The following is a 23,577-nucleotide window of genomic DNA, read 5'->3' as shown; positions in this document are numbered from 1 at the left end:
AATATTACTTAAGGCTAATACAAAAAAGGGATTTTTAGAAATGTTGGCCAACTGAAAAGTATGAAAATGAAAAATATGAGCATGTACAATACTCAATACTTGGTTAGAGCTCCTTTTGCCTCAATTACTGCGTTAATGCGGTGTGGCATGGAGTCGATGAGTTTCTGGCACTGCTCAGGTGTTATGAGAGCCCAGGTTGCTCTGATAGTGGCCTTCAACTCTTCTGCGTTTTTGGGTCTGGCATTCTGCATCTTCCTTTTCACAATACCCCACAGATTTTCTATGGGGCTAAGGTCAGGGGAGTTGGCGGGCCAATTTAGAACAGAAATACCATGGTCCGTAAACCAGGCACGGGTAGATTTTGCGCTGTGTGCAGGCGCCAAGTCCTGTTGGAACTTGAAATCTCCATCTCCATAGAGCAGGTCAGCAGCAGGAAGCATGAAGTGCTCTAAAACTTGCTGGTAGACGGCTGCGTTGACCCTGGATCTCAGGAAACAGAGTGGACCGACACCAGCAGATGACATGGCACCCCAAACCATCACCCAACCATGCAAATTTTGCATTTCCTTTGGAAATCGAGGTCCCAGAGTCTGGAGGAAGACAGGAGAGGCACAGGATCCACGTTGCCTGAAGTCTAGTGTAAAGTTTCCACCATCAGTGATGGTTTGGGGTGCCATGTCATCTGCTGGTGTCGGTCCACTCTGTTTCCTGAGATCCAGGGTCAACGCAGTCGTCTACCAGCAGGTTTTAGAGCACTTCATGCTTCCTGCTGCTGACCTGCTCTATGGAGATGGAGATTTCAAGTTCCAACAGGACTTGGCGCCTGCACACAGTGCAAAATCTACCCGTGCCTGGTTTACAGACCATGGTATTTCTGTTCTAAATTGGCCCGCCAACTCCCCTGACCTTAGCCCCATAGAAAATCTGTGGGGTATTGTGAAAAGGAAGATGCAGAATGCCAGACCCAAAAACGCAGAAGAGTTGAAGGCCACTATCAGAGCAACCTGGGCTCTCATAACACCTGAGCAGTGCCAGAAACTCATCGACTCCATGCCACGCCGCATTAACGCAGTAATTGAGGCAAAAGGAGCTCCAACCAAGTATTGAGTATTGTACATGCTCATATTTTTCATTTTCATACTTTTCAGTTGGCCAACATTTCTAAAAATCCCTTTTTTGTATTAGCCTTAAGTAATATTCTAATTTTGTGACACACGGAATTTTGGATTTTCATTTGTTGCCACTTCAAATCATCAAAATTAAATGAAATAAACATTTGAATGCATCAGTCTGTGTGCAATGAATAAATATAATGTACAAGTTACACCTTTTGAATGCAATTACTGAAATAAATCAAGTTTTTCCAAATATTCTAATTTACTGGCTTTTACCTGTATATATATATATATATATATATATATACATATATATATATATATATATATATATATATATATATATACACATATATGTAAGTGTATATGTATACGCACACGTATGTATATATTTATATATACACATATATGTATGTATATATATACATATATATATATATATATATACTGTATGTATATATATATATATAAAGTATATATATATATATACTGTATGTATATATACATATATATATATATATATATATATATATACATACACACACATAGGTATGCATATATGTATATATACACATATAGGTATGTATATATGGACAGATATACATTATATATACATATATATGTATATGTATACATATACATATATACATATTACATATACATATTTATGTATATGTATACATAAATATATATATTTATATATATATATATATATATATATATATGCATAAATATATGTATATATATATGTATATGTATACATATCTATATACATATATATATATACATGAATATATATATATATATATATATTTACTGTATAAATATATATATACATTTATCCGTGTCACCTCTACTTAACAGCCATAAAAAGATTAGAACCAAATGTATTACCACATATATATATATATACACATATATATGTAATCAGCCATAATATTACAATTCTCATTCTCATACTGTACTCATTTTCAAAGGTGGGGCACGTTTTATTTTGCAAAGTAATTAATTCACGGATTCCGGTCAACTTCCTTTATTTTCACTTTATCGAACTGCGCATGCAAGTGACGTCGAAGCCACAAAATAAATAAAAATAATATAATGTATGAATGGATGTACAGTATATACTGTATATGGTAACATATTTGGAGGGTTCTAATCGTTTTATGGCTGTTAAGTAAAGGAGGCACAGCGTCAAGTAACAAAAGACACGATCTGCAAAATTAGCAAAAAAAAGATGTCATGCTAACTTCTGAATGCTAACAATTAGCATGCATACCTTCAAAATTAGCTACAATAGCTAGCATGCTAACGTAACGTAGATTATGTCCTCCAGTGCCGATCACATAGTGACAGTAACACAATATTTGAGGCTTAGGTGTAATTTACTCAAAAGCTAACATGCTATAACAGATCAGATTACAAGCGGATTCTGACTACCTCCTGATGACCCAAATCTGATGCAGAAATATCAGATTCAAAGCACTTAGGAGCGTTTAGACTGGCAAAAAAAATACAATGTGTGTCACTTGAGGGCAGAAAACTCAGATCTGGTGTGCATTTGGTGTAAATAGTGCCAATGGGGCCACATTGGGTTCACATTGGGGCCTGAACGCGGTTATTTGGAGTCTGATAAAGGTCACATTTTACTTGTCATCCAAACAGTCAGCTGAAAAAAAAATCAGATTTCTAAAAAATCAGATTTGTTCCACTTTGGCCTGCAGTGTAAACATAGTCCATGAGATCGTCGGTCAAAAGAAAATAGGTGCTCTGTAAACCGTGTGTGCGTTTGAATGGTACCTGGCAGCGGTTGGTTGCTGGCTAGTTTCCACTCCAGTCTGACGGGCTGAGCCCCGCTGTACACTTTACACCGGAAGCTGGCCGACTCGCCCACACGCACCGCCGCGCTGTGAGGCTCAATGGCGATGATTGGACTCTGAAGACCTGCGAGGCAAGGCAGTGCTTTGGAACACGTCAACTTGTCATCTCCTCAAACTGACGGTGGCATAAACCTTGGCACAGGTTCCAGAAGTCCAGAAATTGAAGCAATTTGTTATTCTTCCGGCCAGACCTGTGTGTTTACTTCCGTACCTGACGGTTTCGGCTACAACCGTTGCCTTGGTTGTCGCCGACACCGTCAGGTACGGAAGTAAACAAATTGCATAATTTTTGGAAGACCTAATGAACCTCTTTGGATTCCGGAAATAGAAGCTGAGATCTTTCAGTCCGGACATGGAAAGTTCATTCATGGATCTCAGGGCTTTCAATCGATCGCACCTGGACTGTCTGGTTTGTCTCATCCAAGTAGACTTCATCAGTTTATGCTCATAGACTTAGATCGGTTAGATCTAGTCTTAGACTTAGATTGGTCAGATCTAGTCTTAGACTTAGATCGGTCAGATGTAGTCTAGGATTTAGATCGGGCAGATATAGTTTTAGACTTAGATCGGTCAGATATAGTTTTAGACTTAGATCTGTCAGATCTAGTCGTAGACTTAGATCGATCAGGTCTAGTCTTAGACTTAGATTGATCAGATCTAGTCTTATACAGAGATCGGTCACATCTAGTCTTAGACTTAGATTGCTCAGATCTAGTCTTAGACTTAGATCGGTCAGATATAGTTTTAGACTTAGATCCGTTAGATCTACTCTTAGACTTAGATCGGTCAGATCGAGTATTAGACTTAGATCCGTCAGATCTAGTTTTAGACTTAGATTGGTCAGATCTAGTCTTGAACTTAGATCGGTTAGAAATGGTCTTAGACTTACATCTGTCAGATATAGTCTTAGACGTAGATCGGTCAGATCTAGTCGTAGACTTAGATTGGTCAGGTCTAGTCTTGGACTTAGATCGGTCAGATCTAGTCTAAGATTTAGATCGGGCAGATCTAGTCTTAGACTTAGATCGGTCAGAAATAGTTTTAGACTTAGATCCGTCACATCTAGTCTTAGACTTAGATCGGTCACATCTAGTCTTAGGCTTAAATCGGTCAGATCTAGTCTTAGACTTAGATCGGTCAGATCTAGTCTTGGACTTAGATCGGTCAGATCTAGTCTTAGACTTAGATCGGTCACATCTAGTCTTAGACTTAGATCGGTCAGATCTAGTCTTACACTTAGATCCATCACACCTAGTTTTAGACTTAGATCGGTCAGATCTAGTCTTAGACTTTAATCAGTCAGATCTAGTCGTAGACTTAGATCGATCAAGTCTAGTCTCAGACTTAGATCGATCAGATCTAGTCTTGGACTTAGATCGGTTAGAAATGGTCTCAGACTTACATCTGTCAGATATAGTCTTAGACGTAGATCGGTCAGATCTCGTCGTAGACTTAGATTGGTCAGGTCTAGTCTTGGACTTAGATCGGTCAGATCTAGTCTAAGATTTAGATCGGGCAGATCTAGTCTTAGACTTAGATCGGTCAGAAATAGTTTTAGACTTAGATCCGTCAGATCTAGTCTTAAACTTAGATCGGTCAGATCGAGTATTAGACTTAGATCGGTCAGATCTAGTCTTAGACTTAGATTGGTCAGATCTAGTCTTAGACTTAGATCGGTCAGATCTAGTCTTACACTTAGATCCATCACACCTAGTTTTAGACTTAGATCGGTCAGATCTAGTCTTAGACTTTAATCAGTCAGATCTAGTCGTAGACTTAGATCGATCAAGTCTAGTCTCAGACTTAGATCGATCAGATCTAGTCTTAGACTTAGATTGGTCAAATCGAGTTTTAGATTTAGGTCGGTCAGATATAGTCTTAGACATAGATTGGTCAGATCAAGTCTTAGACTTAGATCGGTCAGATCTAGTCTTACACTTAGATCCGTCACATATAGTCTTAGACTTAGATCGGTCAGATCTAGTCTTAGACTTAGATCGGTCAGATCTAGTCTTAGACTTAGATCGGTCACATCTAATCTTAGACTTAGATCGGTCACATGTAGTCTTAGACTTAGATCGGTCAGATCTAGTCTTAGACTTAGATCGGTCAGATCTAGTCTTCGACTTAGATCGGTCAGATCTAGTCTTAGACTTAGATCGGTCACATCTAGTCTTAGACTTAGATCGGTCAGATCTAGTCTTACACTTAGATCCATCACACCTAGTTTTAGACTTAGATCGGTCAGATCTAGTCTTAGACTTTAATCAGTCAGATCTAGTCGTGGACTTAGATCGATCAAGTCTAGTCTCAGACTTAGATCGATCAGATCTAGTCTTAGACTTAGATCGGTCAAATCGAGTTTTAGACTTAGGTCGGTCAGATATAGTCTTAGACATAGATTGGTCAGATCAAGTCTTAGACTTAAATCGGTCAGATCTAGTCTTACACTTAGATCCGTCACATATAGTCTTAGACTTAGATCGGTCAGATCTAGTCTTAGACTTAGATCGGTCAGATCTAGCCTTAGACTTAGATCGGTCACATCTAGTCTTAGACTTAGATCGGTCACATCTAGTCTTAGACTTAGATCGGTCAGATCTAGTCTTAGACTTAGATCAGTCAGATCTAGTCTTATACTTAGATCGGTCACATCTAGTCTTAGACTTAGATCGGTCACATCTAGTCTTAGACTTAGATCGGTCACATCTAGTCTTAGACTTAGATCGGTCACATCTAGTCTTAAACTTAGATCGGTCAGGTCTAGTCTGGACTAGATTATGAACCCTACTCGGATGAGTGGCGAAACGTCTTCTAAGACAAACCAATCAGTCCATTTGGGACCGTTTGAAAGCCCTGCGGTTACACCGACTTGGATGAGTGACAACATTCATATGCATCTTCATTCATGACGTTTTTTAATGGTGTAATTTACGTGACGAACGTTCGTCTTTAGAAGCATGCTTACGTGAGGCGGAAGACGTAACAGAAACGGAGACGGTGGCTCGTTGGATTTGAGATCCAGGAACTTGAACTTGACAGACGTACTCTCCTGAGTCCTCTGGCGTAGCTGACAGGATACGAAGCTGACTGCCAGCAACCTGAAATAGTAGTAGGGAGAGTATTATTAACACTAAACCAGAAAGGCGAGTGGAATGTAGAATCAATGATAGAAACGATTGGACTGTTGAAGATCCGAAACGATACTGAAAAGTAATGAATGATGAAATACTAAATTAAGTCATAATCGTTGGAAATCAAACTACGCTATATGACTTCTAGGTATACTTAGCTCCAAAGTAAGCACACTAAAGTGCTATTCAAACCGAAGTACGGCATGCCAGGTACTGAGCTAAACGCCAAAGATGTCAAACCAGGGTCCAGCACTGGCTCTTAAGGTTGTCAGGGAGTGAATCAACAGTTGAAAATGACACGTTTGTACCCATAACGCAGTGCTGCGACAGTAGTACGTTTTTGGCTAAATTCAGGGACAAATCAATCTTTTGTCTTCACAATCAAGTATGTTACCTGATTGTATGGAATATTTACTTGCAAACAAGCTTATTTTTAGGGGGGAAAGGTTGAAACCATAACTAAGAATGATTGGTCAAGTACTGAGATCACTGGCTAAATCATACTTGAGTTTGACAGGTTTGTTTACAGAAGATATCTGTATCATTGTACAAACCCCGTTTCCATACGAATTGGGAAATTGTGTTAGATGTAAATATAAACGGAATACAATGATTTGCAAATCATTTTCAACCCATATTCAATTGAATGCACTACAAAGACAACATATTTGATGTTCAAACTCAAACTTTTTTTTTTTTTTTTCAAATAATAATTAACTTAGAATTTCATGGCTGCAACATGTGCCAAAGTAGTTGGGAAAGGGCATGTTCACCACTGTGTTACATGGCCTTTCCTTTTAACAACACTCAGTAAACGTTTGGGAACTGAGGAGACACATTTTTTAAGCTTCTCAGGTGGAATTCTTTCCCATTCTTGCTTGATGTACAGCTTAAGTTGTTCAACAGTCCGGGGGTCTCCGTTGTGGTATTTTAGGCTTCATAATGCGCCACACATTTTCAATGGGAGACAGGTCTGGACTACAGGCAGGCAAGTCTAGTACCCGCACTCTTTTACTATGAATCCACGTTGATGTAACACCTGGCTTGGCATTGTCTTGTTAAAATAAGCAGGGGCGTCCATGGTAACGTTGCTTGGATGGCAACATATGTTACTCCAAAACCTGTATGTACCTTTCAGCATTAATAGCGCCTTCACAGATGTGTAAGTTACCCATGTCTTGGGCACCAATACACCCCCATACCATCACAGATGCTGGCTTTTCAACTTTGCGCCTATAACAATCCGTATGGTTCTTTTCCTCTTTGGTCCGAAGGACCCGACGTCCACAGTTTCCAAAAACTATTTGAAATGTGGACTCGTCAGACCACAGAACACTTTTACACTTTGTATCAGTCCATCTTAGATGAGCTCAGGCCCAGCGAAGCCGACGGCGTTTCTGGGTGTTGCTGATAAACGGTTTTCTCCTTGCATAGGAGAGTTTTAACTTGCACTTACAGATGTAGCGACCAACTGTAGTTACTGACAGTGGGTTTCTGAAGTGTTCCTGAGCCCATGTGGTGATATCCTTTACACACTGATGTCGCTTGTTGATGCAGTACAGCCTGAGGGATCGAAGGTCACGGGCTTAGCTGCTTACGTGCAGTGATTTCTCCAGATTCTCTGAACCCTTTGATGATATTACGGACCGTAGATGGTGAAATCCCTAAATTCCTTGCAATAGCTGGTTGAGAAAGTTTTTTTTTAAACTGTTCAACAATTTGCTCACGCATTTGTTGACAAAGTGGTGACCCTCGCCCCATCCTTGTTTGTGAATGACTGAGCATTTCATGGAATCTATTTTTATACCCAATCATGGCACCCACCTGTTCCCAATTTGCCTGTTCACCTGTGGGATGTTCCAAATAAGTGTTTGATAAGCATTCCTCAACTTTATCAGTATTTATTGCCACCTTTCCCAACTTCTTTGTCACGTGTTGCTGGCATCAAATTCAAAAGTTAATAATTTTTTTGCGTAGGTCAGGAAAAAACACAGAGGCTATATCATCCCTAAAAGCCTGTTTCTCAGGTTTTATAAAATCCCCCGATGAGTAGGGAAACCTGCGAAACAGGCTTGTAGGGAAGATATAGCCTCTGTGTTCTTTTCTGACCTAACGTATATTCCGCCCTACCCCGGTATTGAGCACAGTATAACGGATAAACCACAGAAACCTCGACTATATATATATATATATATATATATATATATATATATATATATATATATATATATATATATATATATATATATATATATATATATATATACACACATATGTACTGTATATATACATATGTGTACATACATACATATATATATATATATATATATATATATATATATACATATATATATATATGTATATATATACATATATATATATATATATATATATATATACATATATATATATATGTATATATATATATATATATATATATATACATGCATATATATGTATATATATATATATATATATATACACATATATATATATATATATGTATATATATATGTATATATAAACACATATATGTATATCTACGTAAATATATATATATATACATATATATATATATGTATATATATATATATATATATATATATATATATATACATGTATATATATATATATATATATATATATATATATATATATATATACATATATATATATATATATATATATATATATATATTTACGTAGATATACATATATGTGTTTATATATACATATATATATACATATATATATATATATATATATATGTGTCTGTGTGTGTGTGTGTGTGTACATATACACACATATCAAGCAGCTATACTGGACAAGTATGGAGAGAGTTTTTTTTTTTTCATTTTTCACATCATGCCTTTCAATTGATTTAAATGGGTGTAATTTAGTTTTTTTTAATGACGTTTAGCTGTTGTTTTTTTTTATAATATCCACAAAGTTCAGTGAGCAGGTCTTGTTATGTGTGATCATGTTTGTTGACGTTCTGCGCTGGTTGAATTTTTTTTTTCTGCGCCATGACTCGGGAAGGTTGTTTGGATTGGGTCATATAAGTAAATGCTGTGAAGTACGCAGTTTGGACACCACTGTTATATATGTTGTTTATGCGTTAGGCTACCTGGTGGTTGGAAGAGAGGCTTCCACCGGCTCTGGTCCAGGTGATTTGAGGAGGAGGACTTCCAGACGCCACGCAGTTAAGGAGCAAGTCTCCGCCTTCGTGGACGTCCGCCGCCGACGGCACGATTGTGACCGGCGAGGAGCTTTGATCGGCTGCGAGGACACGAACATAAAGTTTAAATCCTTGCCTACAGAATCCTGAAGATCAGTTGAACGTCTCACCTCTGGTCACCACGACTCTGATGGGGGCGCTGTTGGAGCCCACGCTGTTGCTGCCGACACACATGTACGTGCCTGAGTCCGATACCTTCACGTTGGGGATGAGCAGGGTACCGATATCGGTGCGATCCAGGCTGGCCTGATTAGAGAAGTTGTGGAACATTTCATTTTGGACATTACTGTAGACGCACACTACTTACCAGACTACAAGCTTTGAAACAAACACAAACACGACACCGCTAGCTAATGCAACACAAAAGCTAGGTTTGACGTAGACAAGGATGGTCTTTGCCACAGAATCTTGTTCCTAACTTCTACTTCTACGTTTGACTACCATTGCTGCCCTTATGATTGGTTTGTTGAAAAGTGGAAGTTGAACAGAAATGCTAAGAGTTAGAACACTAGTCAGCCAGCGTCAAGAAACAAAATATATGATCTGCAAAATTAGCACCAAAACAAAAAGGCTACCATGCTAACTTTAGAATGCTAACAGTTAGCATGCGTCAAAGGACAAAATATTTGACTCTGAGGCGTACACTTGCTAAATTACAAAGAAACAAGTCACCAAACTAGAAAAAGAAATGTGGGTCGAAATTACGTGTGAATGTTGAACTGAAATGCTAACAGTTAGAATGCTAGTCAGCTAGCGTCAAGAAACAAAATATATGATCTGCAAAAATTAGCAACAAAAAAAAGGCTACCATGCTAACTTCAGAATGATAACAGTTAGCATGCATCAAAGGACAACACATTTGACCTTGAGGCGTACACTTGCTAAATTACAAAGAAACAAGTCACCAAACTAGAAAAAGAAATATGGGTCGGAATTACGTGTGAATGTTGAACTGAAATGCTAGCAGTTAGAACGCTAGTCAGCTAGCGTCAAGAAACAAAATATATGATCTGTAAAATTAGCACCAAAACAAAAAGGCTACCATGCTAACTTCAGAATGCTAACATTTAGAATGCGTCAAAGGACAATAATTTGACCTTGAGGCGTACACTTGCAAAACTAGCAAGAAACAAGTCCCCAAACTAGAAAAATAAATGTGGGTCGAAATTACGTGTGAATGTTGAACTGAAATGCTAACAGTTAAGACGCTAGTCAGCTAGCGTCAGGAAACAAAATATATGATCTGCAAAATTAGCACCAAAACAAAAAGGCTACCATGCTAACTTCAGAATGCTAACAGTTAGCATGCCTCAAAGGACAAAATATTTGACTCTGAGACGTACACTTGCGAAATTACAAAGAAACAAGTCACCAAACTAGAAAAATAAATGTGAGTCGAAATTACGTGTGAACGTTGAACTGAAATGCTAACAGTTAGAACGCTAGTCAGCTTGCGTCAAGTAACAAAATATATGATCTGCAAAATTAGCACCGAAACAAAAAGGCTACCATGCTAACTTCAGAATGCTAACAGTTACCATGTCTCAAAGGACAAAATATTTGACCTTGAGGCGTAGACTTGCAAAACTAGCAAGAAACAAGTCCCCAAACTAGAAAAAGAAACGTGGGTCCAAATTGCGTGTGAATGTTGAACTGAAATACTAACAGTTAGAACGCGAGTCAGCTTGCGTCAAGTAACAAAATATATGATCTGCAAAATTAGCACCAAAACAAAAAGGCTACCATGCTAACTTCAGAATGCTAACAGTTAGCATGCCTCAAAGGACAAAATATTTGACTCTGAGGCGTACACTTGCTGGATTACAAAGAAACAAGTCACCAAACTAGAAAAATAAATGTGGGTCGAAATTACGTGTGAATGTTGAACTGAAATGCTAACAGTTAAGACGCTAGTCAGCTAGCGTCAAGTAACAAAATATATGATCTGCAAAATTAGCACCGAAACAAAAAGGCTACCATGCTAACTTCAGAATGCTAACAGTTACCATGTCTCAAAGGACAAAATATTTGACCTTGAGGCGTAGACTTGCAAAACTAGCAAGAAACAAGTCCCCAAACTAGAAAAAGAAACGTGGGTCCAAATTGCGTGTGAATGTTGAACTGAAATACTAACAGTTAGAACGCGAGTCAGCTTGCGTCAAGTAACAAAATATATGATCTGCAAAATTAGCACCAAAACAAAAAGGCTACCATGCTAACTTCAGAATGCTAACAGTTAGCATGCCTCAAAGGACAAAATATTTGACTCTGAGGCGTACACTTGCTGGATTACAAAGAAACAAGTCACCAAACTAGAAAAATAAATGTGGGTCGAAATTACGTGTGAATGTTGAACTGAAATGCTAAAAGTTAGAACGCTAGTCAGCTAGCGCTAAGTAACAAAATATATGATCTACAAAATTAGCACCAAAACAAAAAGGCTACCATGCTAACTTCAGAATGCTAACAGTTAGCATGCCTCAAAGGACAAAATATTTGACTCTGAGACGTACACTTGCGAAATTACAAAGAAACAAGTCACCAAACTAGAAAAATAAATGTGAGTCGAAATTACGTGTGAACGTTGAACTGAAATGCTAACAGTTAGAACGCTAGTCAGCTAGCGTCAAGTAACAAAATATATGATCTGCAAAATTAGCACCGAAACAAAAAGGCTACCATGCTAACTTCAGAATGCTAACAGTTACCATGCCTCAAAGGACAAAATATTTGACTCTGAGGCGTACACTTGCTGAATTACAAAGAAACAAGTCACCAAACTAGAAAAAGAAATGTGGGTTGAAATTACGTGTGAATGTTGAACTAAAATGCTAACAGTTAGAACGCTAGTCAGCTAGCGTCAAGTAACAAAATATACGATATGCAAAATTAGCACCGAAACAAAAAGGCTACCATGTTAACTTCAGAATGCTAACAGTTAGCATGCCTCAAAGGACAACATATTTGACTCTGAGGCGTACACTTGCTAAATTACAAAGAAACAAGTCACCAAACTAGAAAAATAAATGTGGGTCGAAATTACGTTTGAATGTTGAACTGAAATGCTAACAGTTAGAACGCTAGTCAGCTAGCGTCAAGTAACAAAATATTAAACTGAAATGAAAAATATGCCTGCTATATGTTTTGTACAGCTGGTAGACGCAGTCAAGGTAAGACGGGGACCCTACGAGACCAAGGACAGCGGCTCATCGGCAGGAGACGACAGGAAGTGAGTTCTCCATGCAAGGATGTTAGGAAGCCTTTTGGACCAAGAAGGTAACGGGACTTTGCGACTAGCTATGGACATGTGGGCTAAAAGGACACGTGGATCATGCACTTAGTGTGAGGACAGGGTGAGTGAGGACAAAGGACGCGGTCTACAGGATTGACAGCGGACTGATGGACAGACCTGCATCTCCTCAACACGTCTGTGGAACACATCAACACTGTTGCTTTTAAACTGATGGAAACCATGAGAGGGGACGGCCTGAGCAAACGTCAGAACAAGGAGGGACGACGTGAGGGGAGGAGACAAACACAGAGGAGGGAAAAAAAATAAGAGATAAATAGTCAAAAACAGTCACAGTTTCAAAACCTTTCGGCGCCGGAAGTGGCCGGGAGGTTTTGTCGTCGCTTGTGAGTAAACGAGCATGCGAGCGTCTTCCGATAACACCACAATGTAACATGACAATGTAACATGGCAATATAACATGACAATGTAACATCACAATGTAACATGGCAATGTAACATGGCAATGTAACACGACAATGTAACATCACAATGTAACATTACAATGTAACATGACAATGTAACATCCCTATGTAACATCACAATGTAAAAACTACAATGCAACATGACAATGTAACATGACAATGTAAAATCACAATGTAATCACAATGTAACATCACAATGTAACATGGCAATATAACACGACAATGTAACATCACAATGTAACATCACAATGTAACATCACAATGTAACATGACAATGTAACATGACAATGTAACATGGCAATGTAACATGGCAATGCAGCATCACAATGTAACATGGCAATGTAACACGACAATGTAACATCACAATGCAACATCACAATGTAACATCATAATGTAACATTACAATGTAAAATAACAATGTAACATCACAATGTAAAAACTACAATGTAACATCACAATGTAACATTACAATGTAACATGACAATGTAACATGACAATGTAAAATCACAATGTAAAATCACAATGCAATCACAATGTAAAATAACAATGTAACATCACAATGTAAAAACTACAATGTAACATTACAATGTAACATTACAATGTAACATGACAATGTAACATGACAATGTAAAATCACAATGCAATCACAATGTAAAATTACAATGTAACATCACAATGTAACATGGCAATATAAGACGACAATGTAACATCACAATGTAACATCACAATGCACCATCACAATGTAACATCACAATGTAACATCACAATGTAACATGACAATGTAACATGACAATGTAACATCACAATGTGACATGACTATGTAACATCACAATGTAATGTCACAATGTAACATCACAATGTAACATCACTATGTTACATGACAATGTGACATGAAAATGTAACATGAAAATGTAACATCAAAATGTAACATCAAAATGTAACAGCCCTATGTAACATTACAATATAACATTACAGTCACATGGCAATTTTACTACACAATGTAACATGACAATGTAATATTGCAATGTAACATGACAATGTAACATAACAATGTAACACGGCAATTTATCATGACAATGTAACATCACAATGTAACATCACAATGTAAAATTACCATGTAACATGACAATGTAACATGACAATGTAACATGACAATGTGACGTCACAATGTAACATAACAATGTAGCATGACAATGTAAGATCACAATGTAACATCACAATTTAACATCATATTGTAACATCAGAATGTAAAATGACCTTGTAACATGACAATGTAACACCACAATGTAACATCACAATGTAGCATCACAATGTAACGTCACAATGTAACGTCACAATGTAACGTCACAATGTAACGTCACAATATATAGTCATCTTCTGAAGGCGTCTCACCTGGGATGGGATTTGGCCTCCGTTCTTCAGCCAGGTGAGTTTGGCCGCGGGCGATCCCGTGGCCCGGCAATACAACCTCAAGGTGTCGCCCTCGTGAGCGTCAATGTTCTGCGGACTGACCTGGACTTGAGGCTGCGTGCCCACGCCGTTGGAGTTGGACTCTTCAAAACAAAGAAGATGATTACCAATCTTCTTTTCTCCAAATAATATTTAATATTTGGACTGCTTGAGCAGTTCCTGACTAGGAAGTGTGTTCATCTTCCTGGTTGTTGAGGATGGTGCAGACAAACTGTTGTCACGGTTACAGCAGACAAACGTCCACATTAATATCAGTCCAATATTTATCATGCAGTCCTGTGCCATATTTAGTTTCCGATGTTTTGCGACTGATCACAGTTGTGACACGAGGTCAGAGCTTTATGGAGTTTGAGGTTCATACTTTTGACAAAGAGGGAGACCCGTGCGGTGTGCTCGCCGTGGGTATTCAGGGCTTTGCAGGCGTACTCGCCCTCGTCCGCCTGGTCCACTGCCGTGAAGGTCAACAGGTTGCCTCGTATCACTGCTCTTGGACTCATTCTGTTCCTGGGTCCTCCTGTAACATTACAATGTAACATCACAATATTATAATTAATATGTAACATTCAAAATGTAACATTACAATGTAACATCACAATATTATAATTAATATGTAACATTCAAAATGTAACATTACAATGTAACATTACGATATAACATTGCAATGTAACATGACAATGTAACATAGCAATGTAACATAGAAATGTAACCTGACAATGTAACATGAATATGTGACATTAAAATGTAACATAGCAATGTAACATAGAAATGTAACCTGACAGTGTAACATGACAATGCAAAATCAAAATGTAATATGCTAATTTAACATCCCAATGTAACATGATAATGTAAAATGACAATATAACATATCATTGTAACATGACAATGTAGCATGACAACGTAGCATTGTAATGTAACATGACAACCTAACATCGCAATGTAACATGACAAAGTACCTTCACAATGTAACATGACAATGTAACAAGACAATTTAACATGACATTGTAACATCACAATGTAACATCACAAGGTAACGTCACAATGTGACATCACAATGTAAGATCACAATGTGACATCACAATGTAACATGCCAATGTAACACGACAATTTAACATGACAATGTAACATGACAACGTAGCATTGTAATGTAACATGACTACCTAACATCGCAATGTAACATGACAACGTAACATGACAAAGTAACTTCACAATGTAACATGACAATGTAGCATGACAATGTAACATGACGATGTAACAAGACAATTTAACATGGCATTGTAACATCACAATGTAAGATCACAATGTGACATCACAATGTAACATGAAAATGTAACATCACAATGTAACATCTCAATGTAAGATGACAATGTAACATCACAATGTTTCATCACAATCTAACACCGTAGTTTAACATGACAATGTTACATGACAATGTAACATGCCAATGTAACACGACAATTTAACACGACAATGTAGCGTCACAATGTAACGTCACAATGTAACGTCACAATGTAACGTCACAATGTAACGTCACAATGTAACGTCACAATGCAACGTCACAATTAAATGCCACAATGTAACATGACAATGTAACATAACAATATAATATGACAATGTAACATGACAATGTAAGATGGCAATGTAACGTCGCAATGTAACGTCGCAATGTAACGTCACAATTACATGTCACAATGTAACATGACAATGTAACATGACAATGTAAGATGTCAATGTAACGTCACGATGTAACGTCTCAATGTAACGTCACAATTAAATGTCACAATGTAACATGACAATGTAACATGACATTGTAACATGACAATGCAAGATGTCAATGTAACGTCACAATGTAACGTCACGATGTAACGTCACAATGTAACGTCACAATGTAACGTCACAATGTAACGTCACAATGTAACGTCACAATGTAACGTCACAATGTAACGTCACAATGTAACGTCACAATGTAACATGACAATGCAACATAATGTAACATGACAATGTAACATGACAATGTAACATCACAATGTAACATCACAATGTAATATCACAATGTAACATCACAATGCAACATAACAATGCAATATGACAATGTAACATGACAATGTAACATGACAATGTAACATGACAATGTAACATCACAATGTAGCGTCACAATGTAACGTCACAATGTAACATCGCAATGTAACATCACAATGTAACATCACAATGTAACATCACAATGGAACATCACAATGAAGCATCAAAATGTATATCATGACAATGTAACATGACAGTTTAACATCACAGTGTAACATCACAATGTAACATGACAACAGGAGTCTGTCCCTGTAGAAGAGGAGAAACCATAAAACCGCATGAACTCCAGGTGATCTTACCGATCCATTCGACGGCAGGAGTGGGATTCCCGGTCACCGTGCAGCGAAACTCCGCCCTCTGGCCCTGCTGGACAGTCAGTGATGAAGGCCTGATGGTGGCCACCGGCTGGGCGCCCTCAGCAGCTACAGAAGAAACAATGGTCACCATGGAAACCAAAGGAATGTGTGACTAAGGGCCACAGCGGAGCCCTGATGGCACTCGCTGCTGCTCAGAGGAGACGGAGAAGTGGCATGAAGTGTGTTCCTGCTGCCTTTAGGAGTTTGGCAGGCGGCCATCCTGCACGCTGCCAAAGCAAAAGAAAGACTTCTTTCAGTGAGGAGGGAGAAGTTTCAAGCAGGCCAGCCAGAACCTCTGGGACTGTTGCAGCTGTGACCCGAGTGACAACATGGGCCTTGGTGGGAAGGAGGACCCCGGATGACCTAAATAGTTTCAACACCACATTTCAAGTGGAGCGGTACCTCGGCTTACGGCTCTAATTGGTCCTGTGACCTCGCTTGGAACCCAAAATACTGCGATCCACGTTAAACATTCAAACTAACTAAAAAAAATAATTTTTAATTTAAAATATATTGTATATAAACAATACATGAGAATGTAGTCCTAACAAGTACAGTAGTTTTACAAAGTAATGCCAATTATTTACCCACTGTATCTCCTTTCAGCTGATTCTCCGTCAAACACACCATCAGCAGCTTCAACATATTTTCATGGATATATGCTTACATATTTTTATTTAAGGTCCTGGGCTGGCGTTACCGACTCATTCCGCTTCAGTATGGTGCAGACGAGCGACGCTAACTATCATCTTTTTTGATGATTTCTTTCTTTAATTCAATGAATATCATCCACTTCTTCACTCACTTTCTTCACAGGCATGCTTGGAAAAACACAGTTATGTCCATCTCTAGCTGGAAGCTAAAGCTCGCGAGTAAGAGCGGGTGTTTTGGTGGGATCTTACGGGGGTCCACCAAAAGACCGATAAGCCGAGGTACCACTTGAAGTGACTTGGTGTCCTCCGGAGATCAAGAACTTGCTGTGTGAAGAGTAGACGTAGGGCAGAGAGTCTTTATCATGCCAGGAGCTTGTGATGGAAGACCACCGTGTTTGAAGCCCAGATGAGGTTCCATCGTGCTGAAACCCGCCGTGGACCCCTGGCATGCATACTTGTGTCATTTAGTAGTGTGGAATGTTAGAAAAGGTGTGATCAAGTGAAACGAGTCAAACGGAGAACAATGGTAGTTCTGGAAAACACTAACCTATTTATTATTGACTGTCTGGAATGGACTTATGCTGTCTTCAAGTTGAAACGGGGTGGTAATAGTTTGGTCGGAATACTTCACGGAGTTAAGCTCGTGATATAGTAAGTGGAACGATGCGGACACGTTTGTTACTGGACACTTTCGAATACTGCCTTGTAGACGTATGTGTAAGTAATACGCAACTATGATTATTTCATACTCGTTTATATTGACAAATGTCACCTTTTATTGTTCAATGATTATTATTAGCTTGTGTGCTATTGTGTGCTTAGCTGTCGTGTAGCTGTTAGCTCCTAGTAGCCTATAGCCCAGCATGTTTACCTTTTGTAAAGGACTTTAGTAAAATAGAAAAAATGGTGTGTTTATTTGAGGACATTTAGATGTTAACTGTCTGTCCAGCTTTGCACAAGTAAACACTCTGCGGGACTGCTTGTATCGCACATGATATCACACACAAGTAAATACTCTGCGGGGCCGCTTGTATCGCACACGAAATCGCACACAAGTAAACACACAGCAGGATTTCTTGTATTGCGCATGATATCGCACACAAGTAAACACGCAGCAGGGTCGTTTGTATCGCACATGATATCGCACGCAAGTAAAATTCTCTGCAGGACCGCTTGTACGTCACATCGCGTCACGCACAAGCAAACACGCTGCAGGACCGCTTGTATCGCACATGATATCACACACATGTAAACCCGCTGCATGACTGCTTGTATCGCACATGATATCGCAAGCAAGTAAAACTTGCTACAGGACTGCTTCCATCGCACATGATATCACACACAAGTAAACACTCTGCGGGACTGCTTGTATCGCACACAATATTGCACACAAGTAAACACGCAGCAGGATTGCTTGTATTGCACATGATATCGCACGCAAGTAAAACTCTCTGCAGGACTGCTTGTACCGCACATCATCTCACGCACAAGTAAACACGTTGCAGGACCGCTTGCATCGCACATGGTATCGCACGCAAGTTAAACACATTGCAGGACTGCTTGTGTCGCACATGATATCACACACAAGTAAACACGCTGCATGACTGCTTGTATCACACATAATATCGCACGCAAGTAAAACTCGCTAGAGGACTGCTTCTATTGCACATGACACCACACACAAGTAAACACTCTGCAGGACTGCTTGTATCGCACATGATACCACACACAAGTAAACACTCTGCGGGACTGCTTGTATCGCACACAAGTAAACACACAGCAGGATTGATTGTATTGCACATATCATCGCACACAAGTAAACACGCAGCAGGATCTATTGTATCACACATGATATCGCACGCAAGTAAAACTCTCTGCAGTACCGCTTGGACCGCACATCATGTCAGCCACAAGTAAACACGCTGCAGGACTGCTTGTATCGCACATGATATCACACAAGTAAACACTATGTAGGACTGCTTGTATCACACATGATATCGCACTCAAGTAAAACTCACTACAGGACTGCTTCTATCGTACATGATATCACACACAAGTAAACACTCTGCAGGACCGCTTGTATTGCACATGATATCGCACGGAAGTAAATCTCGCTACAGAACTGCTTATGTTGCACATGATATCACACACAAGTAAACACTTTGCAGGACCGCTTGTATCGCACATGATATTGCACGCAAGTAAAACTCGCTACAGGACTGCTTCTATCGCACATGATATCACACACAAGTAAACACTTTGCAGGACCGCTTGTATCGCACATGATATTGCACGCAAGTAAAACTCGCTACAGGACTGCTTCTATCGCACATGATATCACACACATGTAAACACTCTGCAGGACCGCTTGTATCGCACATGATATCGCACACTAGTAAAACTCGCTACAGGACTGCTTCTTTTGCCCAGATATCACACACAAGTAAACACTCCGCAGGACTGCTTGTATCGCACATGATATCACACACAAGTAAACACGCTGCATGACTGCTCGTATCGCACATGATATCACACACAAGTAAAAACGCTGCATGACTGCTCGTATCGCACATGATATCACACACAAGTAAACACGCTGCATGACTGCTCGTATCGCACATGATATCACACACAAGTAAAAACGCTGCAGGACCGCTTATAGCGCAGCACTAATGACATCGTGCATGACATCAAACAGTTTACATGCAAGCCGATCCGTTGTATATTTGTTGATGATGTCGGTGTGATATCACTTTCAGATCAAGACAGCGCTGGTAAAAAAAAAACAAAAACATTTTAAAAATGTTTTTTACTGTTAAAATATTACTTGGACATGACATAGTTATTTGGTATTTGTGTTGGCATACTAAGGGTCCACTTTAGTGAAGTCAACATGATCGTTACTGTATCATGTTTCATGTGGAGTGTTGTTTTGGATTTACGTTTACACTCAAATAAAGACTATATTTACACTAAAATAAAGAATATATTTTCACTAAAATAAAGACTATATTTATACTAAAATAAAAAATATATTTACACTAAAATAAAGACTATATTTACACTAAAATAAATAATATATTTACACTAAAATATAGTACATTTATAATAAAATAAAGAATACATTTACACTAAAATAAAGTACATTTACACTAAAATAAAGAACGCTTAGACTAAAATAAAGATTACATTTACAGGCTGGCTCAACATTCATGAGAAGAGTCGTCCATAAGACAGAAAGAGTATTCCCCCATAAACCAAAGAACTGAACAAGCTGTGGACTGGAACACAGAGTCCACGTGAAGGTCTCTGGACCAGGTCCATGCTGTGGGAGAGGAGGTCATGCAGAGCATAAGGAGAGAGAGAGAGAGGCGAGCGAGAGCACTCCATGCCCATGCTGACTTACGCTTTCTGTGTCCTTCAAACATTTCATAGGCCGTGTAAAAGGTCTGAGTCTGTGAGGCCTCTAGAGGGAGCAAGAGGGGGAGGGACAGGTGACGGCTCAGTTCGCTATTGATTACCAATACTCCTGATCGCAACCAGTGGGGGAGGGAGCATCTTTGAGTCTGAATCGATTCCCGACTCAAACCAAGTCACACAATGTATTATTTGGTGTAATCATTATAATAAAACTTCACCACATTTAAATATATATATATATATATATATATATATATATATATATATATATATATATATATATATATATATATATATATATATATATATATATATATATATTTATATATATATATTTATATATGTATATATATATATATATATATATATATATATAATGTGTGTATATATGTAAATATATATATATATATATATATATATATATATATATATATATATATATATATATGTATATGTGTATATATATACATATACTGTATAAGTGTGTATATATGTACAAACCCCGTTTCCATATGAGTTGGGAAATTGTGTTAGGTGTAAATATAAACGGAATACAATGATTTGCAAATCATTTTCAACCCATATTCAGTTGAATATGCTACAAAGACAACATATTTGATGTTCAAACTGATAAACATTTTTTTTTTGTGCAAATAATCATTAACTTTAGAATTTGATGCCAGCAACACGTGACAAAGAAGTTGGGAAAGGTGGCAATAAATACTGATAAAGTTGAGGAATGCTCATCAAACACTTGTTTGGAACATCCCACAGGTGAACAGGCAAATTGGGAACAGGTGGGTGCCATGATTGGGTATAAAAACAGCTTCCCAAAAAAGGCTCAGTCTTTCACAAGAAAGGATGGGACGAGGGTCACCACTTTGTCCACAACTGCGTGAGCAAATAGTCAAACAGTTTAAGAACAACGTTTCTCAAAGTGCAATTGCAAGAAATTTAGGGATTTCAACATCTACGGTCCATAATATCATCAAAAGGTTCAGAGAATCTGGAGAAATCACTCCACGTAAGCAGCATGGCTGGAAACCAACATTGAATGACAGTGACCTTCGATCCCTCAGACTGCACTGTATCAAAAACCGACATCAATCTCTAAAGGATATCACCACATGGGCTCAGGAACACTCATGGACACCCCTGCTTATTTCAGCAAGACAATGCCAAGCCACATTCAGCACGTGTTACAACAGCGTGGCTTTGTAAAAAAAGAGTGTGGGTACTTTCCTGGCCCGCCTGCAGTCCAGACGTGTCTCCCATTGAAAATGTGTGGCGCATTATGAAGCGTAAAATACGACTGCGGAGACCCCGGACTGCTGAACAACTGAAGCTCTACATACAACAAGAATGGGAAAGAATTCCACTTTCAAAGCTTCAACAATTAGTTTCTTCAGTTCCCAATCGTTTATTGAGTGTTGTTAAAAGAAAAGGCCATGTAACACAGTGGTGAACATGCCCTTTCCCAACTACTTTGGCATGTGTTGCAGCCATGAAATTCTAAGTTAATTATTTGCAAAAAAAAATTAAGTTTATGAGTTTGAACATCAAATATCTTGTCTTTGTAGTGCATTTAACTGAATATGGGTTGAAAATGATTTGCAAATCATTGTATTTCGTTTATATTTACATCGGGGTTAGTATAAATCCCGTTTCCATATGAGTTGGGAAATTGTGTTAAATGTAAATATAAACGGAATACAATGATTTGCAAATCCTTTTCAACCCATATTCAATGTCCAGGAAAGTACCCGCACTCTTTTTTTATGAAGCCACGCTGTTGTAACACGTGCTGAATGTGGCTTGGCATTGTCTTGCTGAAATAAGCAGGGGTGTCCATGAAAAAGACGGCGCTTAGATGGCAGCATATGTTGTTCCAAAACCTGTATGTACCTTTCAGCATTAATGGTGCCTACACAGATGTGTAAGTTACCCATGCCTTGGGCACTATTATTATTTTTTTTAATTTAATTTAATTTTTTATTTATTTTTTTCCCTAAATTTCTTGCATTTGCACTTTGAGAAACGTTGTTCTTAAACTGTTTGACTATTTGCTCACACAGTTGTGGACAAAGTGGTGACCCTCGCCCCATCCTTGTTTGTGAATGACTGAGCATTTCATGGAATCTACTTTTATACCCAATCATGGCACCCACCTGTTCCCAATTAGCCTGCACACCTGTGGGATGTTCCAAACAAGTGTTTGATGAGCATTCCTCAACTTTATCAGTATTTATTGCCACCTTTCCCAACTTCTTTGTCACGTGTTGCTGGCATCAAATTCTAAAGTTAATGATTATTTGCAAAAAAAAAAAAAAAATGTTTATCAGTTTGAACATCAAATATGTTGTCTTTGTAGCATATTCAACTGAATATGGGTTGAAAATGATTTGCAAATCATTGTATTCCGTTTATATTTACATCTAACACAATTTCCCAACTCATATGGAAACGGGGTTTGTATATATATATATATGTGTGTGTGCGTATATATATGTGTGTGTGTGTG

General features: G+C 38.3%; 1 protein-coding gene across 1 annotated transcript in view; it reads right to left on the bottom strand.

Moving 5' to 3' along the window:
• The window catches only part of hspg2 (heparan sulfate proteoglycan 2), a 362,847-nt gene that overhangs the window by 83,738 nt on the left and 255,532 nt on the right, over positions 1 to 23,577 (bottom strand). Inside the window, exons 51-59 of the mRNA XM_061923339.2 lie at positions 21,043 to 21,102; positions 16,927 to 17,049; positions 14,913 to 15,065; positions 14,474 to 14,634; positions 12,777 to 12,854; positions 9,478 to 9,613; positions 9,257 to 9,408; positions 5,964 to 6,096; positions 2,916 to 3,059 (exon numbers count right to left, since the gene is read on the bottom strand). Coding sequence (XP_061779323.2) covers positions 2,916 to 3,059; positions 5,964 to 6,096; positions 9,257 to 9,408; positions 9,478 to 9,613; positions 12,777 to 12,854; positions 14,474 to 14,634; positions 14,913 to 15,065; positions 16,927 to 17,049; positions 21,043 to 21,102 — 1,140 coding nt within the window. The remainder of the gene's footprint in view (positions 1 to 2,915; positions 3,060 to 5,963; positions 6,097 to 9,256; positions 9,409 to 9,477; positions 9,614 to 12,776; positions 12,855 to 14,473; positions 14,635 to 14,912; positions 15,066 to 16,926; positions 17,050 to 21,042; positions 21,103 to 23,577) is intronic.

The sequence above is a fragment of the Nerophis lumbriciformis genome, linkage group LG01 (genome assembly GCF_033978685.3).
Source record: "Nerophis lumbriciformis linkage group LG01, RoL_Nlum_v2.1, whole genome shotgun sequence".
NCBI lineage: Eukaryota > Metazoa > Chordata > Actinopteri > Syngnathiformes > Syngnathidae > Nerophis > Nerophis lumbriciformis.
This window is presented reverse-complemented; position numbering and strand designations above follow the sequence as displayed.